General features: G+C 49.6%; 1 protein-coding gene across 1 annotated transcript in view; it reads left to right on the forward strand.

Annotated features, from left to right (window-relative positions):
- Col23a1 (collagen type XXIII alpha 1 chain) overlaps window positions 1–24,851 on the forward strand; it is a 55,829-nt gene that overhangs the window by 17,812 nt on the left and 13,166 nt on the right. Inside the window, exons 2-12 of the mRNA XM_050157775.1 lie at window positions 4,505–4,531; window positions 5,879–5,905; window positions 7,327–7,392; window positions 13,882–13,998; window positions 14,852–14,887; window positions 16,198–16,224; window positions 18,771–18,824; window positions 19,953–20,015; window positions 20,432–20,476; window positions 22,956–23,033; window positions 24,574–24,627. Of these exons, the coding sequence (XP_050013732.1) occupies window positions 7,360–7,392; window positions 13,882–13,998; window positions 14,852–14,887; window positions 16,198–16,224; window positions 18,771–18,824; window positions 19,953–20,015; window positions 20,432–20,476; window positions 22,956–23,033; window positions 24,574–24,627 (507 nt within the window). The 5' untranslated portion in view covers window positions 4,505–4,531; window positions 5,879–5,905; window positions 7,327–7,359. The remainder of the gene's footprint in view (window positions 1–4,504; window positions 4,532–5,878; window positions 5,906–7,326; window positions 7,393–13,881; window positions 13,999–14,851; window positions 14,888–16,197; window positions 16,225–18,770; window positions 18,825–19,952; window positions 20,016–20,431; window positions 20,477–22,955; window positions 23,034–24,573; window positions 24,628–24,851) is intronic.

A 24,851-nucleotide genomic window follows, 5' to 3' on the forward strand; every position in this document is an offset into this window, starting at 1 on the left:
ATATATGCATGTGGACCATGTGCCTGCTTGGTGCCCGTGGAGACCAGAGGCTTCAGATCTCTGGAACTGGGGTTTCCAAGGGCTGTGAACCATTATGTAGGTTCTGAGAACCAAACCCAGGCCCCCTGCAACAACATCAACATGTGCTCTTAAACACTGAGCCATCATTTCAGCCCCAAATAATGTTTTTAAAAGGTGCCGGGAGTTGTGGCTCACATCTTTAATCCTAGCATTTTGGAAGCAGAGGCGAGTGGATCTCTGTGAGTTTGAGAGGCCAACCTGGTCTATATACTGAGTTCCAAGCCACCGGGGCTGCAGTGTTAGTAGGTAATCCAGCCTACCCACTCAGAAAGCCACATAGCACTGCTGCTGCCAGGGCCAATTCAAACCCCGATTCCGAGTCAGCTAACCTGAAGCTATTCCCTGTCTTGGGTTGCTGACCTGGGACCTAATTTGAACTTGTCACTCAAGAGAATGGCTTGACTCCCACCTTATACAAACTCAAGGCCTGGGCCATCCCGGTCACTGAATGAGGCGGGAGATTGAGCCTGCCTGGGGTTTTGCTCGCGATTCATGTGCAGCCTGTGGTTTTATTTGCTTCTCGAACATCCAGAAACATCCGGGAGCCAGCTGATCTCCTGGAGGAAAAGTGACTTCAAGCAGAACTGAGACTTGTAAACAGCTGTGGGGTTTCACGGAGGGCAGAGGTGATGAAAGTCTCTGGTGGATCCTACAACTTTGATCAGGAAGGAGAGGGGTTCCCACAGGCAGGATAGTGTGGGTCAGAGGAGGAATTTGAACCCAGGCCGAGCAAGGCTCGGGATACTTTACTCCTTGGTATTTCTAGCAGGAAATTCAAGAAGGGCGGGAATAGCTGTCGGTTCCCCATTGTCTGAGACAGGGGTGGGTCGCTTTGATGGGAAAGACACCCGCCCCTAATCCTACTGCCTAGAGCATCCAGCCAGTCTGGAGTTCTGTCCTTCCAGTCTGCCTGGACTTTGTCCTGCCTTAACTAACTCGCCTGACCACACAACAGCCAGATCTATTCTGGAATTAGCCAGACTAGTCCTTCCCTGAGGCCTGCCCCTCTCTCTCTCTCTCTCTCTCTCTCTCTCTCTCTCTCTCTCTCTCTCTCTCATCCAGAGCCAGGCTTAGGCCCTTTTCCAGACCATGGAAAGGCCTACTTTGCAAACAACCCATATAGCCTAATAGCCAGGCCCTGAGATGGGGCACAGGGGCACCCATGAGACTGGGGAAACTCTACAGAGTAAAATATTTTTCCTGGACCACAAAAATCTCTCCATGGGCAAGTCAACGGGATAGGGGACCATAGAGCATCTGTCTGAGGAAGGTAGAGGAGAAATGAATAGTTCCCCCTGGGAAGTTCTACAGCTCAGAGCAATTCAGCCCTCCCCTTCCCTTCCCATCCCCATCCTCTGCAGGATACTAGGGACATGGCAAGCATGTCATCGAGTCAGGCAAGTCCTTCTGACTACAGAGCCGGATGTCCTTTCCTCTGCCTACTTCTCAGCCCCTCCACCACCACCCCGCTCCTCAGTGGCCACTGACTCCCATTAACCGCCCTCCACCCGGCAGTCTCTCAGAGGCCCAAACCACCCACCCAGAGGGGAGTTTATTCAGAGGCCTAGGGATGCCTTTCTTACCCCGGCTTCATCAGAGATGAGCCCAGAACCATCCCTGCAGGTCATGACTGGTTCAGCTCTGTCCTAAAGATCAGGACCCACTCCCTGCTTTAGTTGGGCCCTTCTCTGCCCACACTGCCTCCCTCCCCTCATGTTCACCACATCCAAACTAGATCCTAGTCCCCAAGTAGTTTTCCCCAGGTAGCTCTCCCTAACCATTTCTGCTACCCCCAGCCCAAAGCTGAACACGGCTCCTTCTTGGCTATGAAGTGCCAGGGCTCATCCATTTTCTGTCCCTTTTCTCCTTCCTCCCTCCTGTGACAAGTTAACAGCCCTCACCTGCAAATCTGAAGTGCTCCCAAGTCAGAAACTTCCTGAGTGTCAGCATAGCGCCCCATCTGGAAAATTCTACAGTGTGGCACTGTTCTTAGGAGACAGAATTATTAATAGCATGAAAAATTACCTTCAAGATATGTAAATAATATGTAAATGGAATATAAACGCATTGCATGTTTGCACTTGGGACTATCTCCAAGATATCTCATTATGTAAATACAAACATTCCAAAATGCAAAAAGGAAAAATGAAAAATCCAAGATGCATGTTTCCCAAGCCTTTTGGATGAAGGATAATCAACCTGTATTTGCATATGTATGATGAGCTACTACAGGGATGGGACCCCAGTCCAAACAAAAATGGCTGACATGACATGTCAAATCTACCTTATGCCCAGAGCCTGCTGTTAGTGAAGTATGTTAAATAATTGTGTGCTTGAAGCAAAGTTTCACCACGTGAGAGCATCCGCTGGTTGGGCTTCGTGTTGCTACATGAAATTTCAGATTTTGAGACAGGGTCCTGTGTAGCTCAGGCTGACCTTGAACTCATTATGAAGCTGAAGATGACCTTAGACTTACAGATCCTCCTGCCTCCACTTTCCGATGCCTGGGATTTCAGGTGTGCCTGGGGGTTTACGTGGTGCTGGGAATTGAACCCAGAGGTCTGTGCATGCTGGGCAAACACTTTACCAACTGAGCTACAGTCAAGCCCAGAGCTCAGGTTTTCTGATGAGCAATGTTTGACCCAAGCATCCCCTGGCCACATGTTCCACATCAGGCCTCACTCACGGGCTCAAGAGTCAGGAATGGAAACTTTCTTCTTGGCTGTGGTAGACACGCAGAACACACATTAGCCGTGTGTCACTTGAAACCACCAGGCTATATTGCCGGGAACAAGAACAGATGACCCACTCTAGGATGTAGAAAAACCTGGGAGATTTTATGGAGGAGAAGGTAACCAAGCTAGCGAGAGCAGTGGTGCACACCTTTAATCCCAGCACTCAAGAGGCAGAGGCAGAGGCAGGTGGATCTCTGTGAGTTCAAGGCCAGCCTGGTTTACAGAGCAAGTTTCAGGACAGCCAGGGCTACACAAGGAAACCCTGTCTCAAAAAAAAATGAAAACAAGCAAACAGGCTAGAGAGATGGCTCAGCCATTAAGAGCATTGACTGCTCTTCCAGAGGTCCTGAGTTCAATGCCCAGCAATCACATGGTGGCTCACAGCCATCTGTAATGAGATCTGATGCCCTCTTCTGGCGTGCAGGTGTACATGTAGATTGAATAGCATATACATAAAATAAATAAATCTTAACGAAAGAAAAGAGTAAAGAGGGCTGGTCAGATGGCTCAGTGGTTAAGAGCACTGACTGCTCCTTCAGAGGACCTGGGTTCAATTCCCAGCACCCACATGGCAGCTCGCAACTGTCTGTAACTCCAGTTCCAAAGAATCTGACATTGTTATACCAATGCGCATGAAATAAAGTTAAATAAAGTTTAAAAAAAAAGAAAAAAGAAAAAAGTAAAGAAAAGATGTGCAGAGAAAAGGGTGAGCCAGGCAGGGGGACAGTGTATACAAAGGCTCAGAAGGGTGGGGCTGCAGGCAATGATCCCGGGGTCAAAGGTGAAGTTCATTTAAACTGAAACGTTTCTTAAAAAAAAAAAAAAAAAAAGTGACATACATATGGGGGTGAGGGGACCATAGTGACAAAGACAGGGACTTTCAGTGACCGAGCAACCCTGGTCTTCAGAATCTCCACATGCTGAATCCTTCTAGGGTGAGATCTATTCAGTAAACAGGTGGATAGACAGGCAAAGGGTCTCCCTTAGGGTCAGGGGCCCTCTGCAGACACCACAGAGTGGTCCTAAGGTACCCTACTGTCAGCTCTGGCCCCAATATTGTCTAGAAATCTCAGCCCTTATTGTTACTGTCACATGCCACAGCAGAATCTAAGTGACGGCTACTCAAGTTGCATTGGCTTAAGGGAAACCCAGGTGTGCAGAAGTGTGAGGACCCCCGCAGCACTGCAGCTACAAGCCCTCAGCGCTGTCTTTCTCTTGGACTCTCAGCTCTGTTTCTTTTCTGTGGCTCTCTCTCTCTCTCGAGCAACATGGGGGGGGGGAGTTGTGGGTAAAAAACCCTGGTTCAAGTCCATTGGGAGAAAAGAGACCCTTTTCCCCTTGAGAGCACCATTTGAAGTCTCAAGCGTGATGCTCATGGCTCAGCCTGCATCCCAGGCCTGCACCTATCACCTTGTAAAAGCGCATGGTCATTGCCCACCCTCAACAGTCCCCCCTAATGACGAAGAGGGCTTTAGAGAAGAATTGGGGTTCTGTTATCAGAGAAGGGGATTCTGAATGGCTGACCACACACAACTGCCCTCCCCTGGCCACATGGGATGTGCCCTCAGGGTTCAGGACAGACTTTGCTTTCTTGTCACTTGTCACCGTATATAATGCACTGGGGTCCAAAGATGTGGAAGGGATGTTCCTGTATGTGACACTTGCTCTCTCTCTCTCTCATGTTACAGGGACCTCTGGGTCTGGATGGCAAGCCAGTAAGTCACCACAACAGTACCAGATGGTCCTGGGGTAGGGCTGCCACTGTGGGGGTAAAGTGACCATGGGACACTTCAGGGAACTGAGAAGTTAGCTCCGCAGCTATAGGATAGCAAGACAAAGCCACTTGTCATGTGTTTTCAAATCCATCTCCACCATCTGCTGACTAAGTAACCATGGAGATGCTATTCCCCCTTCTTGCCTCTCAGAACCTCTTCTAGGGGGTGTTAGGGAGTTCTAGGGAATGATAAGTAGCATTTAGTCAGTGCTCAAAGTCTACAAGTCCATCCCAACAGACCCTAGACACAGAATGTCTAACACATTCTCAAGACTTCCATGATGGCCGTCAGGCTATTAAGTTCTCAATACCTGTGCCAGGAGTCCACGGTCCACAGGTATCCTCAGCAGATGAACAAGGTGCACAGGGAAATATAAGCACAGTTAAATAAATAATGGGGTATAGGTGAACGAGTAGGCAGATAGATGTGCTGGTAGGTGGGTGGATGGATTAGTGGATGGGTAGACAGATGAGTGGGTGGTTGCAAGGATGGATAGATGGGTAGATAAGTGGATAAATGGGTGCATGGATGGGGGTTGAGTAGATGGGTAGGTAGGTGGATGGATGGATAGATGGATGGATGGGTGGATGGATGGATGATGGATGGGTGGATGGATGGATGGATGGATGGATGGATGGATGGATGGGAAGTATGCAAATGAGTGAATGCATGGATAAGTGAGTGGATGAGAAGGTTAATAGATGAGTGGAATAGATAAATGGGTAGATGGATGGAGGGATGCATTCATGCATGAATGGATACATGAGTTACTGGGGAAACAGGTAGATGAGTACAAAGATGGATAAATGGGAGGTAGGAAAAGAGTGACTGTATGGATAAATGTGTGGGTGGGTGGGTGGGTGACCTATTGAAGGACAGATGGATGGAACCTAAAATTCAAGGAGCCACTGCTCTTAAAGTAAAGTATTCTAGAGACTAGAAGGCAACTCTGGACCATGGCCTCCTCGCCAGCAGAGACAAAGCATGGACTATGTGAGCCCTCTAGGCAGAAAAACTAGCATATGCATCCTTTTCCTGCTCAGAGGATGCCCGTGGACCCTCGCTGCTGACCCCCAAACCCTGACCTCCATCATGCTGAAGGCAGATGTGGAGAACCCAGGAGACAGCGAGGACAATTTGACAGGCCTGTGTAGTGTTCCACTCAGATGCCCGCAGCTCTGCTAGCCCCACGTGTCCCCCTGCCCTCACAGCCGTGAGTCAGCCAGAAGTGGAGCCAGCCTGACTCACCTCACTCATGCCTGTTCTTTCTCTGTCTTCCTTGCCCAGGGACTTCCGGGCCCCAAAGGGGAAAAGGTGAGTGCAGCTGGATGCTGTCTGGATACTGTGCACTAATGAAGGATGCCAGCAGCCAACTCCAAACCTCGGGTCCAGAGTGGTAAACTGAGCAAGTCAGCCCCCTGCCCCCGAGCCTCCAATGCCCCCTCTGTAGAGTGGAGCAAGCAATGCCAATGCCCGTCTCTAAAAAGGGTCACATACTCAAATACCAGATGCTGGTGGGGTTGGATCTGGTATATGGTGTCCCAGCAGACCAAAACAAAGGCAGTTTCTGCAGTGAGCAGGGTGCCCAGAGGGCTTGGAGCGTAAGTGATGATGGTGGATGAAGTCCTCTGTGGGGAAGACACCCCTTTAGAGACACAAGTGGGAGAGGGTTCTCTTGGCAGCCCCTCGTGAAGTAAGTGGATGGGTGGGAAGATGAATGAATTAGTATGCAGATGAAGAAATAGACAGATGGATATATAAATAGATGGCCCATCCACTGATAAATAGATGGAGCCCAGACTCCAAAGGGCTACTACCTTTGAAGGGACTGTATGCTTCTAGACATGAAATCTGACAGCTCTGGGCAGTGGCCCCTTTGGTACTTGGCACCTGGCATTAAACATAGGACCCACCAAGTTCCTTGGAAGGGAGCAGAAGAGATTTCTGTGGACATGATGGTGGAATCTGAAGAAAGAGGGACCAGAACAGGGCTCAGAGACCACATACAGCTATGCCTGGGTGATGTGGCCACTCAGGGACAAACCAATCAGTGCCCCTAGCTGCCAACAGAGCTGAAAACGTCATGGAATGACACAGGAGCTGGTGGCTCGGAACCTCCTCTCAGCAGGCCAGATCCACCGCTGTGTAGTTTTCCTCAGCTGTGTGGGCCTCAGTTTGGCCCTCTGTATAAAGGCAGCCTCACAGAGCTATGAGGAGGTCTCATGAGGTCATGGTCTGAATGGTCATTGTTGGTGGGTGGATGAGACGCTGCTGCAATGGGTAGGTATCGTGACTGTGTTCCTGGCTGATTCTGACTGATGCCACCAAAGCTGTAGGAACAACTCCAGGGCTTTGAGATCAAAGAGAAACAGGCTCCTGTGTATCTATTGCTGCATAACCCACCGTGTCAAAGCTCACGGCTTTATCATCTCTCCCTAGTCCAGGGCTCAGGAATTGCAAGAGGACACAGTGCAAGCATCTGTCCCAGAGGCCACACTGTGTGTGGGATCTTGAATGTCTGGGGTGCAGCCATACATGAGGCCCTCCCTGACTTCAATTTGCCGGCTGTGTGACCTTGGGCATACTGCTTAGCCTCATTGGAGATGAAGGTTTAAAATAAGGCCTGCCTATTGTTTCATTAGAATGTATGCCAAGCACAGAGAGAAGGTTCAAGAGGAAATGAGGAGAAATAACCGTAATCAGTGGCCATTCATTTCCCTGTGTTTGGTTCCCAGGGTGCACCAGGAGACTTCGGCCCGCGGGTAAGAATGGAGCACCACCTCCCTCATCCACTACACATGGTTTGTTTAACATTATTATAATAAGGCATTTCTAGCATTTCTTGGGGGTCCCAGCTTACCACAGCTTATTCCAGAGAAAGGCGAGCAGGACAGCCCTTCCTCTCCACCTTTGTCCCGCCGTGGAAGCCCCCAGGTACCCTCCCCTGATTGAGGCTGCTCCCTCCCACACAGATGACAGTATCTGGCCGATGTCCTGGTTGTTGTGCTTGTCACCATGGTGACCAGGCAGTAGGGATAGCCCTGGTCACAACCAGATGCTGATCATCTCATGAGACAGCTGGCACTCAGGAAAAAGTGAAGGTCCTGAGGTCTGGAGTTCTGATCCCAGAGCTCAGTCTTGTGACCTCCTAGACCCATGACCTTGACAACCAGACCCATGACCTTGACAAGTCACTTTCCCCAGAGCTTCAGATCCTTCAGCCGTGAGGGATGACAGCTGCCACCACCAACCCTCCCAAAGCGAGTCCTGTGAAGATTCATTATAACCATAAATGTCAGTAGTTGACAGCGGCACTCAGCATAGGGACAGGAGACAGGTGTCCCCTCCAGCCCGTCTGTGTCCGCTGGGTCCAGAAACCTAGAAAGAAGTGCTTGTGCTGAATCTTCATCATCATCATCATCATCAATGCCCCAGCAATGTCTGAGCATGTATGGGCAGCCCATTTGTGGCGGTTCCCCAGTTGTCCTATCCTGCGCAGTCCTAGATGCTTGTGTTATTGTCACACCCAGGGTCCCACAGTCGTCCTCTATGCTGTCTGTCCAGCGGTTTGGGGTCTTCCTCTTCCCTTATCCCCTGTACTCCTCCAAGCAGTGCTGTCTTCGGGTATCTGCCATCATTCATTCTCATAACATGACTGAAGAATCTCAGGTGCCGCTGCCATATCCTGTAGTATACTTCCTTCTGTAGATGAAGATGCTTCTTAATGTCATTACTGCACAGCCTATCTCTTCATGTGACCCCTAGAATCCTCCTGAGACACGCCATCTCAAACACATTCAGCCGCTGTTCTGAGGAGCATTTCGTTGTCCAGGTTTCGGAGTTGTAAAGAAGGCAGCTCAAGACAAGAGTCTCATATACTTCTAATTTTGTTGTTGTCGTTATATCTCTTGTTGACCAAACTTTTCCTGGTGCCTGGAATGCAGCCCTCGCTGTCCCTATCCACCTCTTGACATCTGAAGTAGTTCCCTCCTTTGAACTGTGGTTTCCTCCCAGATAGACAAAGTTGACTGTTTGCTTGAGGTTCAGATTCTTTATTGCAATGTTAAAATCCTTGTGCACCCTTCCCATGTATTGTATCTCAGTCTTCTCAATGTTTGCTTTCATAGAAGGTTTTCACTGACTTCCACCACTCTAGGTATCACGGCCTGCAGCTCATATGGACTTTCAGCAAGCAGTGCTGTATCATCGGCAAAACACAAATTATTGATTCGCACACCACCTATCTGCACGGCCATCTCCTCATCCTCCTGGGCTGTTGCTCTTTTTTTATATATTTATTTATTTATTATGTATACAATATTCTGTCTGTGTGTATGCCCACAGGCCAGAAGAGGGCACCAGACCCCATTACAGATGGTTGTGAGCCACCATGTGGTTGCTGAGAATTGAACTCATGACCTTTGGAAGAGCAGGCAATGCTCTTAACCTCTGAGCCATCTCTCCAGCCCCTGGGCTGTTGCTCTTATTAATTCCAGGAATATATGAGAGAGTAGTGGTGAGAGGCCGCATCCCTGCAACACTCCTATGATTGTCTTAAACTGACCACGTAGTTCTCCACAGACTTTGACTGATTCAAAGGTATCTTTTTAGGCATTTTCTAGTATTCTGATGATTTTTCTCTGGGTACCTGTAGAACCTCATTGTGTCCCAAAGTCCTTTCCTCCAGATGCTATCAAATGCCTTCCTGAAGTCAATATAACAGACAGACATATAAGTCTTTTCCAAATTCTTCATATTTTTTTTTTTTTTTGCCAGTTGCCTCAAAGTGAAGATCTGATCAATTGTGCTCCTGTTAGCTCTGAATCCACACTGGGCCTCTGCTAGGCTTTCCTCTGTTCTGCTCTTGGTCCTTTGCAGGATAATGGAGGAGAAAATCTTGTTGCTATGGCACAACAAACTACTGCCCCTGTCATTTGAGCAGTCCAACTTGTCCTTCTTGTGTGTGGGAATTATAACTGAGGCCGTCCATTTGGTGGGAATCTCTTTGTGTTCCCAAATCTCTCTGAAGAGTCTGAAAAGTGCCTCGGCCCCTGAGCCGCCTCCAGCTCCTCCACCATGCTGTCGTCCACTCCTGGGGACTTCCTGAATTTCGCTCTCTTGATAGCTTCCTCTGCCTCACTCCTGTCAATATTTAATACTTCCCCATTGTCTCTGGTGTCCAAGTGGCTGTCGAAGTGTTTCTTGTATACTATGTTTGACAGCTTTAGGGTCATTGTATAGGGTGTCATGGTATTGTCTCTGTCTTTGCTTTATTTCCCCTGGTCCTGTTAATAAATAACCTTGCCCATCTTTACTCACCTGAATCTGAGGAGCATATCTGGCAGTTATCCGTCTGATAGCTTCGTAGACAAGATGTGTTTTATTATGGAGTCTAGCCTCTTTGACCTCTTTGCATATACTTGTATGTCCAGCTCTCCATCCTTCTTCGCTCTTCTTTTGACCGCCCTGCACAGACAGTTGAGGTATTAACTGCCTGAAGAATGCCTCTTCATTTGCTCTTTAGCTTCCTTCTTTCTTCCGCCAGGTTGATCATCTCTGCAGTAAGCATTCTACTGGTGTTGCCCTTTCGGCAATAACCAAGCATCTCCTCTGAAGCCTCGTCTGTAGCTCTTTTGATTTTCTCCAATTTGCTTTGTATATTTATGAAGGGCTATTTAATGATTTCCCTCATCTTCTTTCCAGCTGTTCTCTTGTACCCTCTCCGTACAGCTGGGATCATCAGCTGTTTACGAACCATCTTCTGGTTCACAAACGTGCAGAATCTTAGGTGGTCTCTAAAAGTGGGTCTTGGCGGAGGAGCACTTAAGTAACCCTAGATAAGGTGTCCTCACCATCTCTGGAATGTCCTGGGCAGAGTACCCTGATTGCAGAGACTAAGGGGTAGGCATTAGCTGCCCAGAGAAAGACTGGGTCACATGGAAGAAGGGTTGGTACCTTGGGGCAGGATTGGGTGGAGAATGAGTGAGCTGCTTGGACCCAGAGAACACTGTCTACAGCAGAAGAAGAGGGGGAGGGAGAAAGGGCAGAGCACACGAGCTGGGGCTTTGTGGTCAGGGTAGGCAAGCAAGACCCAGCTCTGCAACTTCAAGGCTCAGAGCCCAGGTTTTATAAAATGACATCAGTGGGGTCCTCGTCACAGGGTGTCTGCTGTGATAACAAGAGCTGAAGCAGGCAGGGGGATGAATCAGGCTGAGTTTTGATAGGCAGAGCTATCCCTTGTTGGACCATTGACAGAGGTCAGGACCGGGGCCACAGAGGCAGTGAGATTTCTCTGAAGTCCAAGAAAGGATATTCCCCTTACTCTGTGGCTGCTGGGGGGGGGGGGGAAATACTGGTTTCAGATGGGATTTATGGAAGTTAATCTTCCTAATAGGATTGTCCAGTCTGCGATGACCAGGAGCCGTCTCTGGTCCTGAGTTCACCAAATAGAACATTTTTTCCCAAGCCCCTTGCCTTCCCAGGGATACCCTGCCTCCTGTTATGTCGACCCAGCCATCTGTGGACTCCCCACAGAAAGACGTAATGACTTGAAAGGAGAATCCATCCTTATCTCTCAGGGTCCCCAGAGTTAGCCAAGGTCTCCCTTATGGTTACAAGCAGGGTGTTCTGGGGGTCCAGGTGACAACGCCCCTCACATGGTTGTTGTTGATGTATCTGTTCCCAATTAGCTGGGAAGCAGCCACGGGTGGTTTCCCATGCATCCTGGGGCTTCCTCCCAAATTTGGCAGTGGGTTCCTAGAGAGGCTTCTGAGAGCAGCTTTCTAAGAAGCGGGAAGACAACTGTCACACCTGTTAGGAGCTCCACCCAGTGTGGGCCCAGCGTCATACCTGCTGCAGGCCATCCTAGTCTGGTCTGGTCTGGTCTGGCCCATCACAGCAGGTGGAGAAATGGGTGGTGGTTTATTCGGCATACCCAGCCACAAACTGCCTTTCTCTGGGCTGCAGTAGCTGGCTCTTTGTCTTACGATTCTTGCAATCCTCTCCTACTTCCTGACCACACTACCTGTTTGCCATCTAGATGGTTTTCCCACGGCTCAACGCAGGCTTTATAAGTAGAGATCATCGTGGGTACAACCTCCATGTCCTCAAGGTAGACCAGCTGAGTGAGGGTTTGCCGGTTTGCTGTGCTCCCCAACCCCTACTCACCCCGTGTTTTCAGGGCCAGACCTCAGTCATCCAATCCTGGAGAGAGAAGGGAAATGGTTATAGGAAGAACTAAGGTGGTCTATACCTTACTCTGAGTAGCAGGAGGCAGAGCAGGCAGATCTCTGTGGGTTCAAGGCTAGCCTGGTCTACAAAGCACGCTCTGAACCAGCCAGAGCTAGGCCTACATAGTAAGACCTTGTCTCAAAAAACAAAAACATGTATAAGGGGCCAAAAAATCCTTTCTGTCTCGAATCCAAACCAGGAGCGCCCAATCTGGAGTCTCTGAGCAAATGAACAGCAGGAGGGAGAATTGAATCCTTCTGGATTCAATACTGAATGAAATAGGAATGTCCACTCATCTTTGCTGAGACAGGATATCCTAATCACAATGCTAATTTGGGGTCTGAACTTAGAACTCTTTGATCAGGGCCCTGGCCATGCCATACTGAGCAGGAAATCTGAGCGGGGGCCATAGAGAACTGCCAGCCATTCGTTGAGAAAATTGAGGGATATGTGTGTGGAGTGTAGTTTGCTAGAGAGAGGTGATCTCTTTCCTGGCAAGGGGAGGAGACACAGGCTGAAAAGAATATCTGAAAAAGACCAGTTGCAGTTTCAGCACGAGGTTTGAATCCCCAGAACTGAAGCAAAGGGCCCAGTGGGTGTGGCAGTCCGCCTGTAATTCCAGCTTCAAAAGGCAGACAAGATCCCCAGGGCAAGCTGGCTAGCAAGACGAGCCTCATCTACCCAGCTCTGGCTCTGACCGAGAGACCCTGCCTCCGTGAATACGGTGGATGATTCCTGACATCGACCTCAGGACTCCACACTACACATGTGCATGCATACATATGTGTGCCCATGTATGTGCAAACACACACACACAATGAGAAAAAACTAAGATTAGAAGCTGGAAAGATGACTACTGATTGGTTAAGAGCACTGGCTCCTTTTGCAGAGGACCCAGGTTAGATTCCCAGCACCCACATGCTGTTCACAATCATCCTTAATTCCAGGACTTCTAATGCTCCCTCCTGACCTCCATGGGCACCGGGCATACGTGGTGCATAGGCATACATGCAGGAAAAAGAAAAACACCCATAATCATAAATTAAATAAATGAAAATTTAAAATTGTTTTTGAAAACCTAAAAATAAAGCTGGGCTTGGCGGTACATGCCTTTAATCCTGGCACCCAGGAGGCATAGGCAGGTGTATCTCTGTGAGTTCCTGGACAGCCAGGGCTACACAGAGAAACCCTGTCTGGAAAAAAAAATTAAATAATTTTTTAAAGACCAGTTGCCCTGGCAAAAGAAGGCTCGGTTTTTCTTAGTTCAGTAGCCCTAAGTAAATGATTACTGCCCCTGGGCCCCCATCACTTCATCTGCATGATGGGAGATGGCTTGGCCCTGGCCAGCTGGTCATAGAGGCTGCATTAGACCGTCTACACTCTATAGGAAGGCTTCTTCCTTTCTTGGTTGTCAGGAACTACTGCACCATGACCCATCACTGTGGGCTTCTTTCTTGCAGTACAGGCCATGTAGTCGGGGTTCAGCATGCCTGAGGTCTGACCTGGTACTAACGTAGAGTAGAGAGTCAGAGATTTTGTGTGACATAAGTCTGTGTGCCCCGTCATTGCCTGTTCCTGTTTTTTGTTTACTGCTGAGTGGCCTGCCATGATATGACCCGTGGCTCAGCCTCTCACCTGTGGGAGGATATTTTGAGAGCTTCCGTGTCGGGCAAAGAAAGCGACTGCAGGTATCCACATGCAGTTGTGTGAGGGCATAAAATACATGCCCACCCGTGCATGTCTGCCACTTTTAATGCAGCAAGAAAGGATCAACCAGGACGTTCTTTCAGGAGACACTCTGTCTCACCCACCCCATGTACGTCATTTTGACAACAGATCCAGGCTTCAGATATTGAGAAGGTGGCAGCAAGGTCCACCAAGGTCCCCTTCTGCAGCTACCAAAAAGCAGCCAGAGCCCAATATCTAAGCTTTGTGCCCACCTCAAGGGCTAAGAAAAAGGAAAGCATGGGGCTTGCCCAACTGAGAAAACTTTTCTGGAAGTTGGAACCCCTCACGGTCACCCTCGCCCTCTGTGTCAAGTCAAACCATATGTCTTTCAGGGAGCCCAAGGGCAAGATGGAGCCGCAGGACCACCTGGGCCCCCTGGACCACCTGGGGCCCGGGGTCCTCCTGGTGACACTGGGAAAGATGGCCCCAGAGGAGCTCAAGGCCCAGCGGTAAGAGAAGGCACAGAACTGGGGCCCCCAAGACTTGGTCCTATATTGGCACACACTCTGAACCCTCATCCTCAGAACCAACTCCAAACCAGCATTATTCCTAGTAGGCCTAACACCAACCATTACCCAATGCACACACTCAGCCTAGACCCAACTCTAACCCCAAAGCCCATCCACAGCCCATATCAGACCTCACACCAACCAATGCTTAAATCTGACACAGACCTGCTTCCTAATCAGTGCTAATCAGGACCTTAACCTCAAATCCTGTCCCATGCCTCAGCTCAGACTATTATCCACACTCTACCCCTGAACCTGACCCCAAGCCCAAGTCTAACTCTGGAAGACCCATGGCCTCTAACCTTGAGTTGCATGCTCAGCCTAAATTCCCATCCCACCTCTGGCCCAGAAACCCACAGGCGAGCCCTTTATCTGCAATTCTCCACCAACCCCTGTTCCTCTCCCTGCTCCCTCTTCCTCACTACTAATGAGCCTCAGTTTCTACCCAAGGCCATGTGAGGCTAGTCCACAGAAAATAGTTCTGTCATCCTAGCCCAGAGACTCCAATCTGTCCTTCCATCCGGTGCAGAATCTCTACTAGACTGCCACCAGGAGCTCCTGTTGGGGCAGGTCATCTCAATTGGCTCATCCATCCACTGTCACGTTAGGTGCCTAACTCCCAAAGCCTCAAACTTCTCATCTGTGAAGTGGGGACAATTACAACCACTTCTCGGGGTTGAAAGAAGGTGAATTTGGTTGCTCTGCTGAGAGCCCTTGCCCATGTCCTGAGATTCAGGCTCAGTTAATGTGATACCCTTGGATCGCTCACTGCTATTGTCTCATACCTCCTTAGGGTCCCAAAGGAGAGCCTGGACAAGATGGCGAGATGGTGAGTGTCTGGGGTGTTTGCAAGGCTAGAGTGCGGGGATGCGGCTCCGGGAGATGGAAGTCTCTTTCCCTCTGTAAGAGCTGCTTTCCTCATTGCTGTGACAAAGTACTTGGCAAAGGAGACGTCAAGTAAAAAAGACTGATTTTTGCTCAAGGTACAGGTCATCATGGTGGGGAAGCGTGGTGGCTCGAGCATGAGGCAGCCAGCCACAGTGTGTCTATAGTCAGGAGGCAGAGTTATGAATGGGTGCTCAACCACCTTCTCCTGTTATTCAGTCCAGGACCCCAGGTCATGGGACGATGTAGCCCATTTTTAGTGCACCATCCCTGTTCAGTTGAATCTTTCTGGAAATGTCCTCACAGACACACCGGGGTGTGTGCCTCATGGTGACTCTGACTCTATAACACACACCAGGATTCTGTAGGTGTACATGCTTGTGTGCCCATCCTTCTGCCGGCAATGGGGATGTGGACGGGCTGTCCCCAGCCTGGACAGAGTTCCTTCCTGGGCGAGAGTCTACAAATCACCTGCTAGCTTTGGAGCCCTGACACAGCCACTGCTCCATCTGTCCGAGAAGTTGGCTGAGCATCTCTACTTCTCATGACGCCTGCCTCTTCCTCTGGGATGTGCTGTCACCCCTGATAAAAGGAAAATGACAAGACAGACCCAGGAGCACCTGGAAGGCTCAGTGTTCTTAACCACTGAGCTACCTCTCCAGGCCTCACGAAGAACTTTGAGGATGGCTTTTCCCCCACATTTAGCACAGTTTCCTTCAAGTGTATCCAGTTTTGGCATGTGTCAGAATTTTGTTCCCTTTCTTCTTTTGTTTTTTTTTTGGGGGGGTGGGGGTGGGGATGTTTTGCTGTTTGGGTTTGGGTTTTCTTTTTTATTTCATTTATTATTATCATCTTATTATTTTATGTTTGTAGTCAGAGACTGCACTTTAGTTTCCCTGCCACCTGAATAATCACACAGAAACTACATTAATTACAACACTGCTTGGCCAACGGCTTAGGCATATTCCTACTAGCTCTTATATCTTAAATCAACCCATTTCTATTAATCTGTGTATCACCACAAGGCTGTGGCCTATCAGTAAGGTTCCAGTGTCTTTCTCCTTCAGTAGCTACGTGGCATCTTCCTGACTCCGTCGTCTTTCTCCCTGCATTCAGTTTAGTTTTCCTGCCTATCTCTAGTCTGCCCTGCCAGACTGGACTCAAATTCACTATGTAGCCAAGGATGACCTTGAACTCAAGCCCTGACCTCCTTGCCTCCACCCCCCATCTAACACCTCTTTTCTTTTCTTCCAGGGCCCCATGGGACCTCCAGGACCAAAGGTGGGTACTCGGTGCCCCTCCTTCCCCTTGGCCTCACTCCCCACCTTCTTCTCCCAACTTCCCCCAGTGACACTGAAGGGGTGAGGTCAGGAGACTCAGTTCAAAGGAGAAGCAGGTCACTGAGTGTTAAGGCTCAGTTTACTCACAGTTAAATGGGGGCATGGCAGACCTTTCCTGCCTGGACCTCGCATCAGACTGTGAGGTTGAATCATGAGACACCTTGGCTGTTTGAGTTTGTTGTTGTTTCTGGTTTGGGGAGGTTGTTTTGTTTGTGGGTTTGTTTGTTTTATTGGTTGACTTTGGTGGTGGTGGTGGTGGTGGTGTTTCGAGACAGAGTTTCTCAGATGAGCTCTGGCTGTCCTGGAACTCACTCTGTAGACCAGGCTGACCTTGAACTCACATAGATCCACCTGCCTCTAGCTCCTGAGTGCTAGGATTAAAGGTGTGAGCTACTGCTGCCTAGTTCTGGTTTTGGTTTTTTGTTATTGTTGTTGTTGTTGTTGTTGTTTTCAACTTTATTATCTGTGTGTGCACACATGTACACACACCACACATGAACACACACACGCACACAGACACACATACAAAACCCTACGTTCACCTCTTCACCCATCCTCTTCCCCGGCCCCTGGCAGTCACTGATCGCCATACTGCCTTAGTAGCTTCTTTTCCACAGCTCAGTCTGGACAAAAGCTTCTAGCACTTGGCGTTCTCATGCTGGCACTAGAAAAGTTCGTGACCTTTCCTAGCTTGCTCACTCTCTTGTCCTAACTAGTACTTCCTAGTACTCTCTGTCTTGTGCACGTTCACGCTCCATCCCCCACTGCCGGGCCTCTCTTCTTGGCTTGCTTCTTGGCTGTAGCGAGGGTAGCTTTACAGGTTTTCGCGTGGTCAGAGGTCTTCAGCCACATTCACTTCTGAAGTCCCTCCCCGTGCCAGGGTCTCCTCTTTGGGCTTGGGCAGTGCTTGGAGTAGGAAGGAACCTGAAGACTCTGTGCAGGATGCAGGGCACTCAGACAGAGGATGGAGAAAGGCCTGCAGTGAGCTGGCCTGCTATACCCCAACATCCATCTGGAGCTGGGGGTGTCCCCTCCCCATCTTAAAGAACAGTGACTTCCCCAAGCTCACTCAGCACAGGAATCTAAGCCTGGCTGGCTCCCCACCTCATCTGTCTAACGAGTCCAGGAGCCCCGGACAAACACGGGCCGTAGGTCATTGGTGCCACTTGCACCAGAAGGGACAGAATTCTGGTGTGCAGACCACTCTCCAATAGCACGGACCCCTCCCTGCACCCTCATTTTGTGTCTTCAGGGAGTGTCAGGTACTCCTGGAAAGAAGGTGAGAAGACCCTGTGGCTAGAAAGAAGGGCCAGGCTGGAGACAAGAACGAGACAGGGCTTCCCCACAGGAAAGGGGTCCTTCTCTTCCCCAGACCCAAGTTCTCGGTGTGGTGAGGCCCTGTCTCGTGTCTCATTCATTCACTCACTCACTCTTACCCTTCATCACAACCACATCCTCTTTAGGACTTGAACATAGTTCCTCAAGTGCGGTGCTGGTCCCACCATCACTTCGGGCCTTGTCAGCAATGCAAATGCTGGTTGCTAGGGAAATAGCTTAGGTGGCAGAATGCCCACATAGCACAAAGCTATGTCTGACCCACAGCACAGCATAAGCTAGATGTGGTGATGCACACCTGTAATCCTAGCACTTTTCAAGTGGAGGCAGGAGAATCATCCTTGGCTACATAGTGAACTCAAGGCCGGCCTGGGCTACACGAGACCCTGTAACAGAAGAAGGGAAAGGGGAAGTGGGAAAAAGACAAGAGAAGGGAAGGGGAGGGTAAGGGAGGGGAGGGGAGGGGAGGGGAGGGGAGGGGAGGGGAGGGAAGGGAAGGGAAGGGAAGGGAAGGGAAGGGAAGGGAAGGGAAGGGAAGGGAAGGGAAGGGAAGGGAAGGGAAGGGAGAAGGAAAGCAAACTCCAGGCTGACCCTAGATCCATCTGAGACTTTGGATTAGGGTTGGGGTCTATTTAGTCAGCCTTCTGGATCCCTGAACATATAAGTTTGAGAACCAAGCACTGACCTGGAATGTTCTCCACTTTGTGACAAGCTGGCTACCTCTTCCCATCCAAGTCTCAGCAAAACCGCCCCATGCTCCAGAAGGCTGTGCCCAGGTCCCTCTCCATGTGCCTTTCCCACAGTCTCCTTCCATCACTTAAGCACTTCGCGTGTTCACGGATCAGAGACTATGTGTGCTCTGGTCCCTAAGGGATGCTCACCAGCTGCTTGGCAAATGAATGAATTTGTTTCCTTTCGCTCGTTCATACCATGTCTGCCGAAACCTCCTGAAGCTGGTTCTAGGCTGCTTTTAGGGACTGACATGGTTCTGACCTGACCCTACCATAGAGGGTTAAGTGTGGGCAGTACCTGCCACTAGTGGCTGGACCAGACAGGTGTGCAGTGAGTCTAGAGCAGGTAGGGGCTAGCTGAACCACTCAAAGATGTGGTCAAAGTGTTCATGTGTGAAGACTTCACCTGTTATCTTCTCAGGGGGATGATGGGATGCCCAGCCAGCCAGGACTCCCTGGACCCCCAGGGCCCAAGGTGAGTATACAACCCTTTTCCTCAAAGTTTGCCACCCCCCACCCTCCAAAGTTGCCATCTACCTAGAGATGCCCCTATCCTGGCACTTTCACCCTATGGGGCTATGGGCCAATTCCCAGGGCAGGCCAGAGGGAGGAAGCCATGGGCACCCTGGACACCTAGCCAGCAGCTTGGCTTCTCATTTAGACCATCTGTCTCCCCTTATCCTAAGTCCTCTTGGTCCCCACCTTAGTCCCTCCACCCCATGCCTAGTGCCAAGCTGGGAACAGGATGTTTTCTTCACACCTTGCTCCCCAAACCCTTTGTCACTGCCACCAAGCCCTAGCCAGCATGTCTCCAAAATGTCTCTTGGACCAAGCATGGTGGTACACACCCATAATCTCAGCACTCAGAAAGCTGAGGCAGGAGGATCTGAGTTAGAGGCTAGCCTGGGCTACAAAGTGAGACTCTAACTCAAAAAAAAAAAAAAAAAGAAAGAAAAGAAAAGAAGACGGAAGAGATGGCTATCAGTAAAATCCCTGCTTTGAAAGCACAAGGATGTGAATTTGATCCCCAGAACCCACATTTTTAAAGGGAGGCTAGGTGTCATGGTACATTCATTAAACCCCAGCGCTCCAAAGGCAGAGGCAGGTGGATCTCTGAGAGTTCCAGGACAGCCAGAGCTGTCTCAAAAGCTAAATTTAAAAAGTAAATTTACTTATTTAAGAAAGCAAGCATGGCAGCTCCCCAGCACTGAGGAGGTAGACCCACAGTTCCCTGGGGTTCACTGGCTGCCACGTTTACCTATGTGGCAAGTTCCAGGTCAGGGAGATACATCTTATGTCAAAAACAAAAGCCAAGAAACAATGGGTGGTGTTTAAGGAGTGACACTCAGAGTTTCCTGACTTCCACACATAAATGTGCATTCACATACATGTGCATCTGTACACACGAACACACACAAAGTCTCTTGAGATACCCCAAGATCCAGATGTGAAGGGGATGGTCGTGGTCCTAAATCCCTCTGGCTAGATAGTGCTTTGAGCTCCAACCCCTAGCACAGAAGGACCACATTCACCAGATGCCCCAGCACAAGGTCCAGGGGCCCCAGGCCTCTGCCTGCTTTCACTGATAATTTCTCCATTTCAGGGTGAGCCAGGGGATGTGGGGCCCCAAGGAGAGAATGGAGTGGACGGTGCCCCAGGACTGAAGGTGATAATATCACAGTGCCCTCTGCCCAGGACCTGAAGGGCCATTGACACTCTCATCCAGTCACCAGGGGACGATGTGATCTCCCCTTAATCTACACTTTTAAAAAGCAAGTCCCAGAGGCCCTGGGCCAGGGGTTCCCTATGACTCACAAGTAGGGTGGTCTGAGGGAGAGTGGCCTATGATTCAGAGCCAATGACAAGGCCTCATTCAGGCCTAGCTCTGGGGTCAGCTATCATGTAGTCTTGGGCTCCTGGGCCTCACAATCTCCACTACTTCTCAGTGTGGAAGGATATTCTTATAATGCAGGCTATGAGGCCCCAGCATATGGGCCCTGGACTCCTTGGGAAAGAAGGGGCCAGAGGTGAGATAGGATATAAGAATCTCACACACCAGTAGGCATCCATGTGTCTCCACAGGGGGAGCCGGGCCACCCAGGCACAGACGGAACCACAGGGCCCCGGGTAAGTAACATTCCTTCTGGTCACACCAGTTGGATCCAAAGTCCCAGTAGCTTCAGAAGTCCTTTGTCCTCAACAGGGTCCCAAAGGATTGGTGAAGCAATAAGCCCAAGGCATCTTGTTTCTTAAAATTTTAGTGATTGTACAATTTTTCATAACACATGCCTACAGTGAAAATTAAAATATGGGTATATAAAGGGAAGAATCTCACTTGTTGTTAAGTAAGAGCTCTCTCTCCCTTCCCAGGCAGCTGTATACTCCTCTAGAATCTTCTTTGCATATTCAAACATTGGTCTTCCATTTATCACTAGGCATGATTTTGTCTGCTTTGGGGCGGCCTTGCTTTTCCAAGTCTGCAAGAAAAGCAAATGCTCGGGCTGGAGAGATGGCTCAGAGGTTAAGAGCATTGTCTTCTCTTCCAAAGGTCCTGAGTTCAATTCCCAGCAACCACATAGTGGCTCACAACCATCTGTAATGGGGTCTGGTGCCCTCTTCTGGCCTGCAGGCATACACACAGACCGAATATTGTATACATAATAAATAAATAAATATTAAAAAAAAAAAAAAGAACAGCAAATGCTCTTAACTGCTGAACCATCTCTCCAGCCCCTGACCCCAGATCTTTTGTAACCAACTCATGTGTCACCAGCACCTGGAAATATAACTCAATGCTGCCATCAGTCTAGCCTAAGGAGCCCCCTCAGAGCCTGAGGGACTCTACTCAGGTACACCCTGGACCTTGACATTCACTACGATGATATTTTTTAATTGTGTATGTATCCATGTACCTGTGTCGGGGTTTGTGCCTGTGAGTGCATTGACTTCAGAGACCAGAAGAGGGCATCACATCCCTTGGAGCTGGAGTTACAGGTGGTTGTGAGCAGCCTTATGTGGGTGCTGAGAACCAAACTCAGGTCTTCTGCAAGAGCCATCTCTCCAGCCCCGAGAGCCAAGCAAAGTTAGTGAGTTTGTCTATGAAGCAGAAAGATACGTACTAGAAGAGAACCAAGTGCAGGCATTAGAGAGGAACACACCTAAGTGGGTCAGCTATAATGTGATCTGGCATTTTAAAGCTACTTAATCTAGGACTAAACTAGGACATTAGGAAAACCATGTGCTGGAATATTTTGAAGAGACCTTTTCTTTTTGTACACTGAAGGCTTGCAGCTGGAGAAGGCAGTCAGGAGAGATCATAGATCATAGGACTTCTTAGACATATGGCACAAGGAGGTTGGACTTGAGGTATAGTTCATTCGCAGTCTTTTTAGCAATCTGGTCTGTGGCATTTCTCAGACAGAGCACAGCTCCTTTTGCAGATGGCCTTGTCTGCTATGAAAACGCCCAGATGTCAGCCAGCGACAGATCAGAATGGAAGCCAGGAAAAGTGAGGGGCCCTCTCCTTTCTCATGTTCCTTGCATCCCCTGGATAACTGTCCTGCATGGTGTGGACAATGTCTTTATGCTGATGCTATAGCATCCCTTCCCTGGCTGTGTTTTCCCAGACCATCACACCCCCTGTCCTCCAGGAGCTGGGGAAATGGCTCAGCAAAAGCACTTACCAAGCAAGCATGACAACCAAGTGGATGGGCATGGTGGCCAACACACAATTCAATGAAAGGTGGAGACGGGATCCCCAGATCGAGCTGGTCTCCAAGACCAGCCATAACAGCAGCTCTAGATTGAATTGAGAGTCCCTGACTCAGTCAATAAGGCGGAACCAGCCTCCACTGGTCAACACGGTGTCTTAGAAGAAGTGATTGGGGTTGTTTTATTTACATATTTTTAAAAGTCTCCCCATCAAAGTAAGGCTTTCTAGGCTGCTGAGATAGCTCAGACCCTGGAGTGCTTCTCATGAAGCCCTGAGCTCAGGTTTAGGTTCAGCCCCCAACACTGCACAAACCAGGCACGGGAGTGCACACCTGTCGTCCGTAGTCTCAGCACTTGGAAGGTGGAGACAAAAAAAAAAAATCAGAAGTTCAAGGCCATCCTAAACTAAGTTTGAGGCTAGCCTGGCCTAACAATCCTGTCTAACACACACACAAACTGGACATAGCGGTGTACACCTTTTATCCCAGCACTTGAGAGGAAGGGAGATCTCTGAGCTAGAGGCCAGCAGGGTCTACATAGCAAGCTCCAAGATAGATAGGGATACACAGTGAGACCCTGTCCCAAAAAAAGTAAAATAAAATAAGTAGTATTGGGATTTTTATTTTCCCGGAGAACTAAACATCACTGGATCTGAATATCCACACAAAGGTGAATCATGGGTAACCCAGACCAGGTGGCAGCATGCTCTTCAGTTGGCCCCAGGATCCCTGCCACTTCCCCCATGTGGCCTTTAATGAGTGGACAGTACGCTATGGTGACCGTGGTGCACAGGCATGCCTGTGGCCTAGGTGACAGCCCTTGGGCTCTTCGTCTCTGGGTGTGATGGAGACAGCTGCTAGGTCCCCCATGATGCAGCTCTTCCTCTCTGCCTCAGGGTCACCCAGGCCTCAAGGGAGAGCAAGGTGATACGGTGGTGATCGACTACGACGGCAGGATCTTAGATGCCCTGAAGGTAAGCGTGTTCCTGGTGGGCCCTGGATGCACTCTTGTGTCCATTGCTGAGGGAGCAATGGCTCACTGTGACTTACCTATGGGACCAAGGACAGTTCAGCACAGAGACCTGGGTTTCATCAGGCACCTAATATGAAAATTGGTCCTGTGTGGAGATCCACACAATGCTGAGAGACTTTCTGTGAATGTGACTCCAGGAGCCCTGAGCTTCCCACAGGCCAAGGCAAAAAAGGAAAGCACTCTCACCAAACCCACCTGTGCCTCTGGGGACTCCCCAGGCACCACTGTCAGGAGAGCTTGGGCTTCTCATAATTACCATTGGGGACAAAAAGGACAAGCTTGACCAAGGGGCTTTGGAACCTATGTGGTCTCTGGGCATCAATCCGAAAAGAGATGGGTGCCAACTGCTCTTGGGTTCAGAGAGAGATATACAATAGAGTGAGGTAGTTATCAGAGACTGAAGTGGGTATTAATGCCTGACCCTGCCTAAGCATCAATTCCAGTTACCTTCCACAGGCCTCTGGGAAGTACAAGTTGATGGTAACTATGACCCTCACTGGCCTGCATGGTGTGGTGTGGTGTGGCGTGGCGTGGCATGGTGTGAAATGGTGTGATAGTTGTATAGTTTATCCCAGGCTTTATGGGAAACATATGGTAGAATCCTTATGAGTACAGGGAGTCAGGAGGTGTGGGTACCACAGTGGGAGGAGGACTCAATGTCATGGGCAGTGGATGCTCTAACTGGTTCTTGAGTGTGAGGGTGTCAAACTCCCAGTGTCTTGGGAATGACCAGATGGAGTTGTGTAAGTGTGTGAACATTGTTATGGGGAGAGCTTGAAGCATGGAGCTCACTGTGGAGGTGGGTACTGAGCCTGGACCTAAACAAAGTGGGAAGGGTGGAGGAAATAAGCCCAGAGACAACACAGTGGGACAGCAGCAGGAAGGGGGCCAGCTGGAAAGAGGAGAACTTGAAACAGCATCAAAGGAGCTGGGCAAGATGTGACCTCTGGGTGCGGGCATAAGTCAGACATCTAAGTGTGTTGGTGTAAGAGCTTAGGATGAGGTCAGCGCTTGAGACAGTGTGGACCCATCCTCTACTGTGTGGCTGGGGGACTTCTGGGATAGCAGACAAACAGATCCAGATGGTCAGGGAGGTCACAGGACCGGCAGAGCCGGCAGGACCAAGCCATTTCATGTTGCATATTTGACCTGTCTTGAAAGCTAGAAAGAGACTTAAGCTTCTTTTGAGGGACAAGGGGAGTCACTGCAAAATCTTAAGCAGGAGAATGTTATAAAGAAAGTCATGTTGAGGAGAGCTTCTCTGAGGACAGAGGGGGCTCCAGCCATGAGCACCAGCATCTCCTCCAATGGCCAGTACCCTCTTACTGGCCCCTCTGTAGACTTGAAGGACAAACCAAGCTGCATGTTGTAAGAGCCAATTTGACTGGGTAGGAAGTAAGATGCTGGCGAGCTGACCTGAGGAGGTAAGTCTTGGTGGGCAGTGGAGTCTAATCATAACTGGCTTTATCTTTTGTGCACAGGGTCCTCCTGGGCCACAAGGAGCTCCAGGGCCACCAGGGATCCCTGGACCCAAGGTCAGTTTGGCTGCATTCATGAGACCCCCAAATATTCATCTATAAGTCCCACCTGCCCTCTCCTTTCTGATAAACGCACCCCTAATTTTCTCCTGCTGTACTAACCTGGCTTATGGGACTCAGAGAAAGGGGTCCTGCCCCTTCCTAAATCACATCCCTTTTTTAGACCCTAGCGCTTGAGGAGAGAGCCTAAAACTGAAGAATGGACCCCTTGGGACAGACAG

The sequence above is a fragment of the Alexandromys fortis genome, unplaced genomic scaffold (genome assembly GCF_014885135.2).
Source record: "Alexandromys fortis isolate MF-2015 unplaced genomic scaffold, M_Fortis_MF-2015_v1.1 scaffold_103, whole genome shotgun sequence".
In the NCBI taxonomy this organism is placed as follows: domain Eukaryota; kingdom Metazoa; phylum Chordata; class Mammalia; order Rodentia; family Cricetidae; genus Alexandromys; species Alexandromys fortis.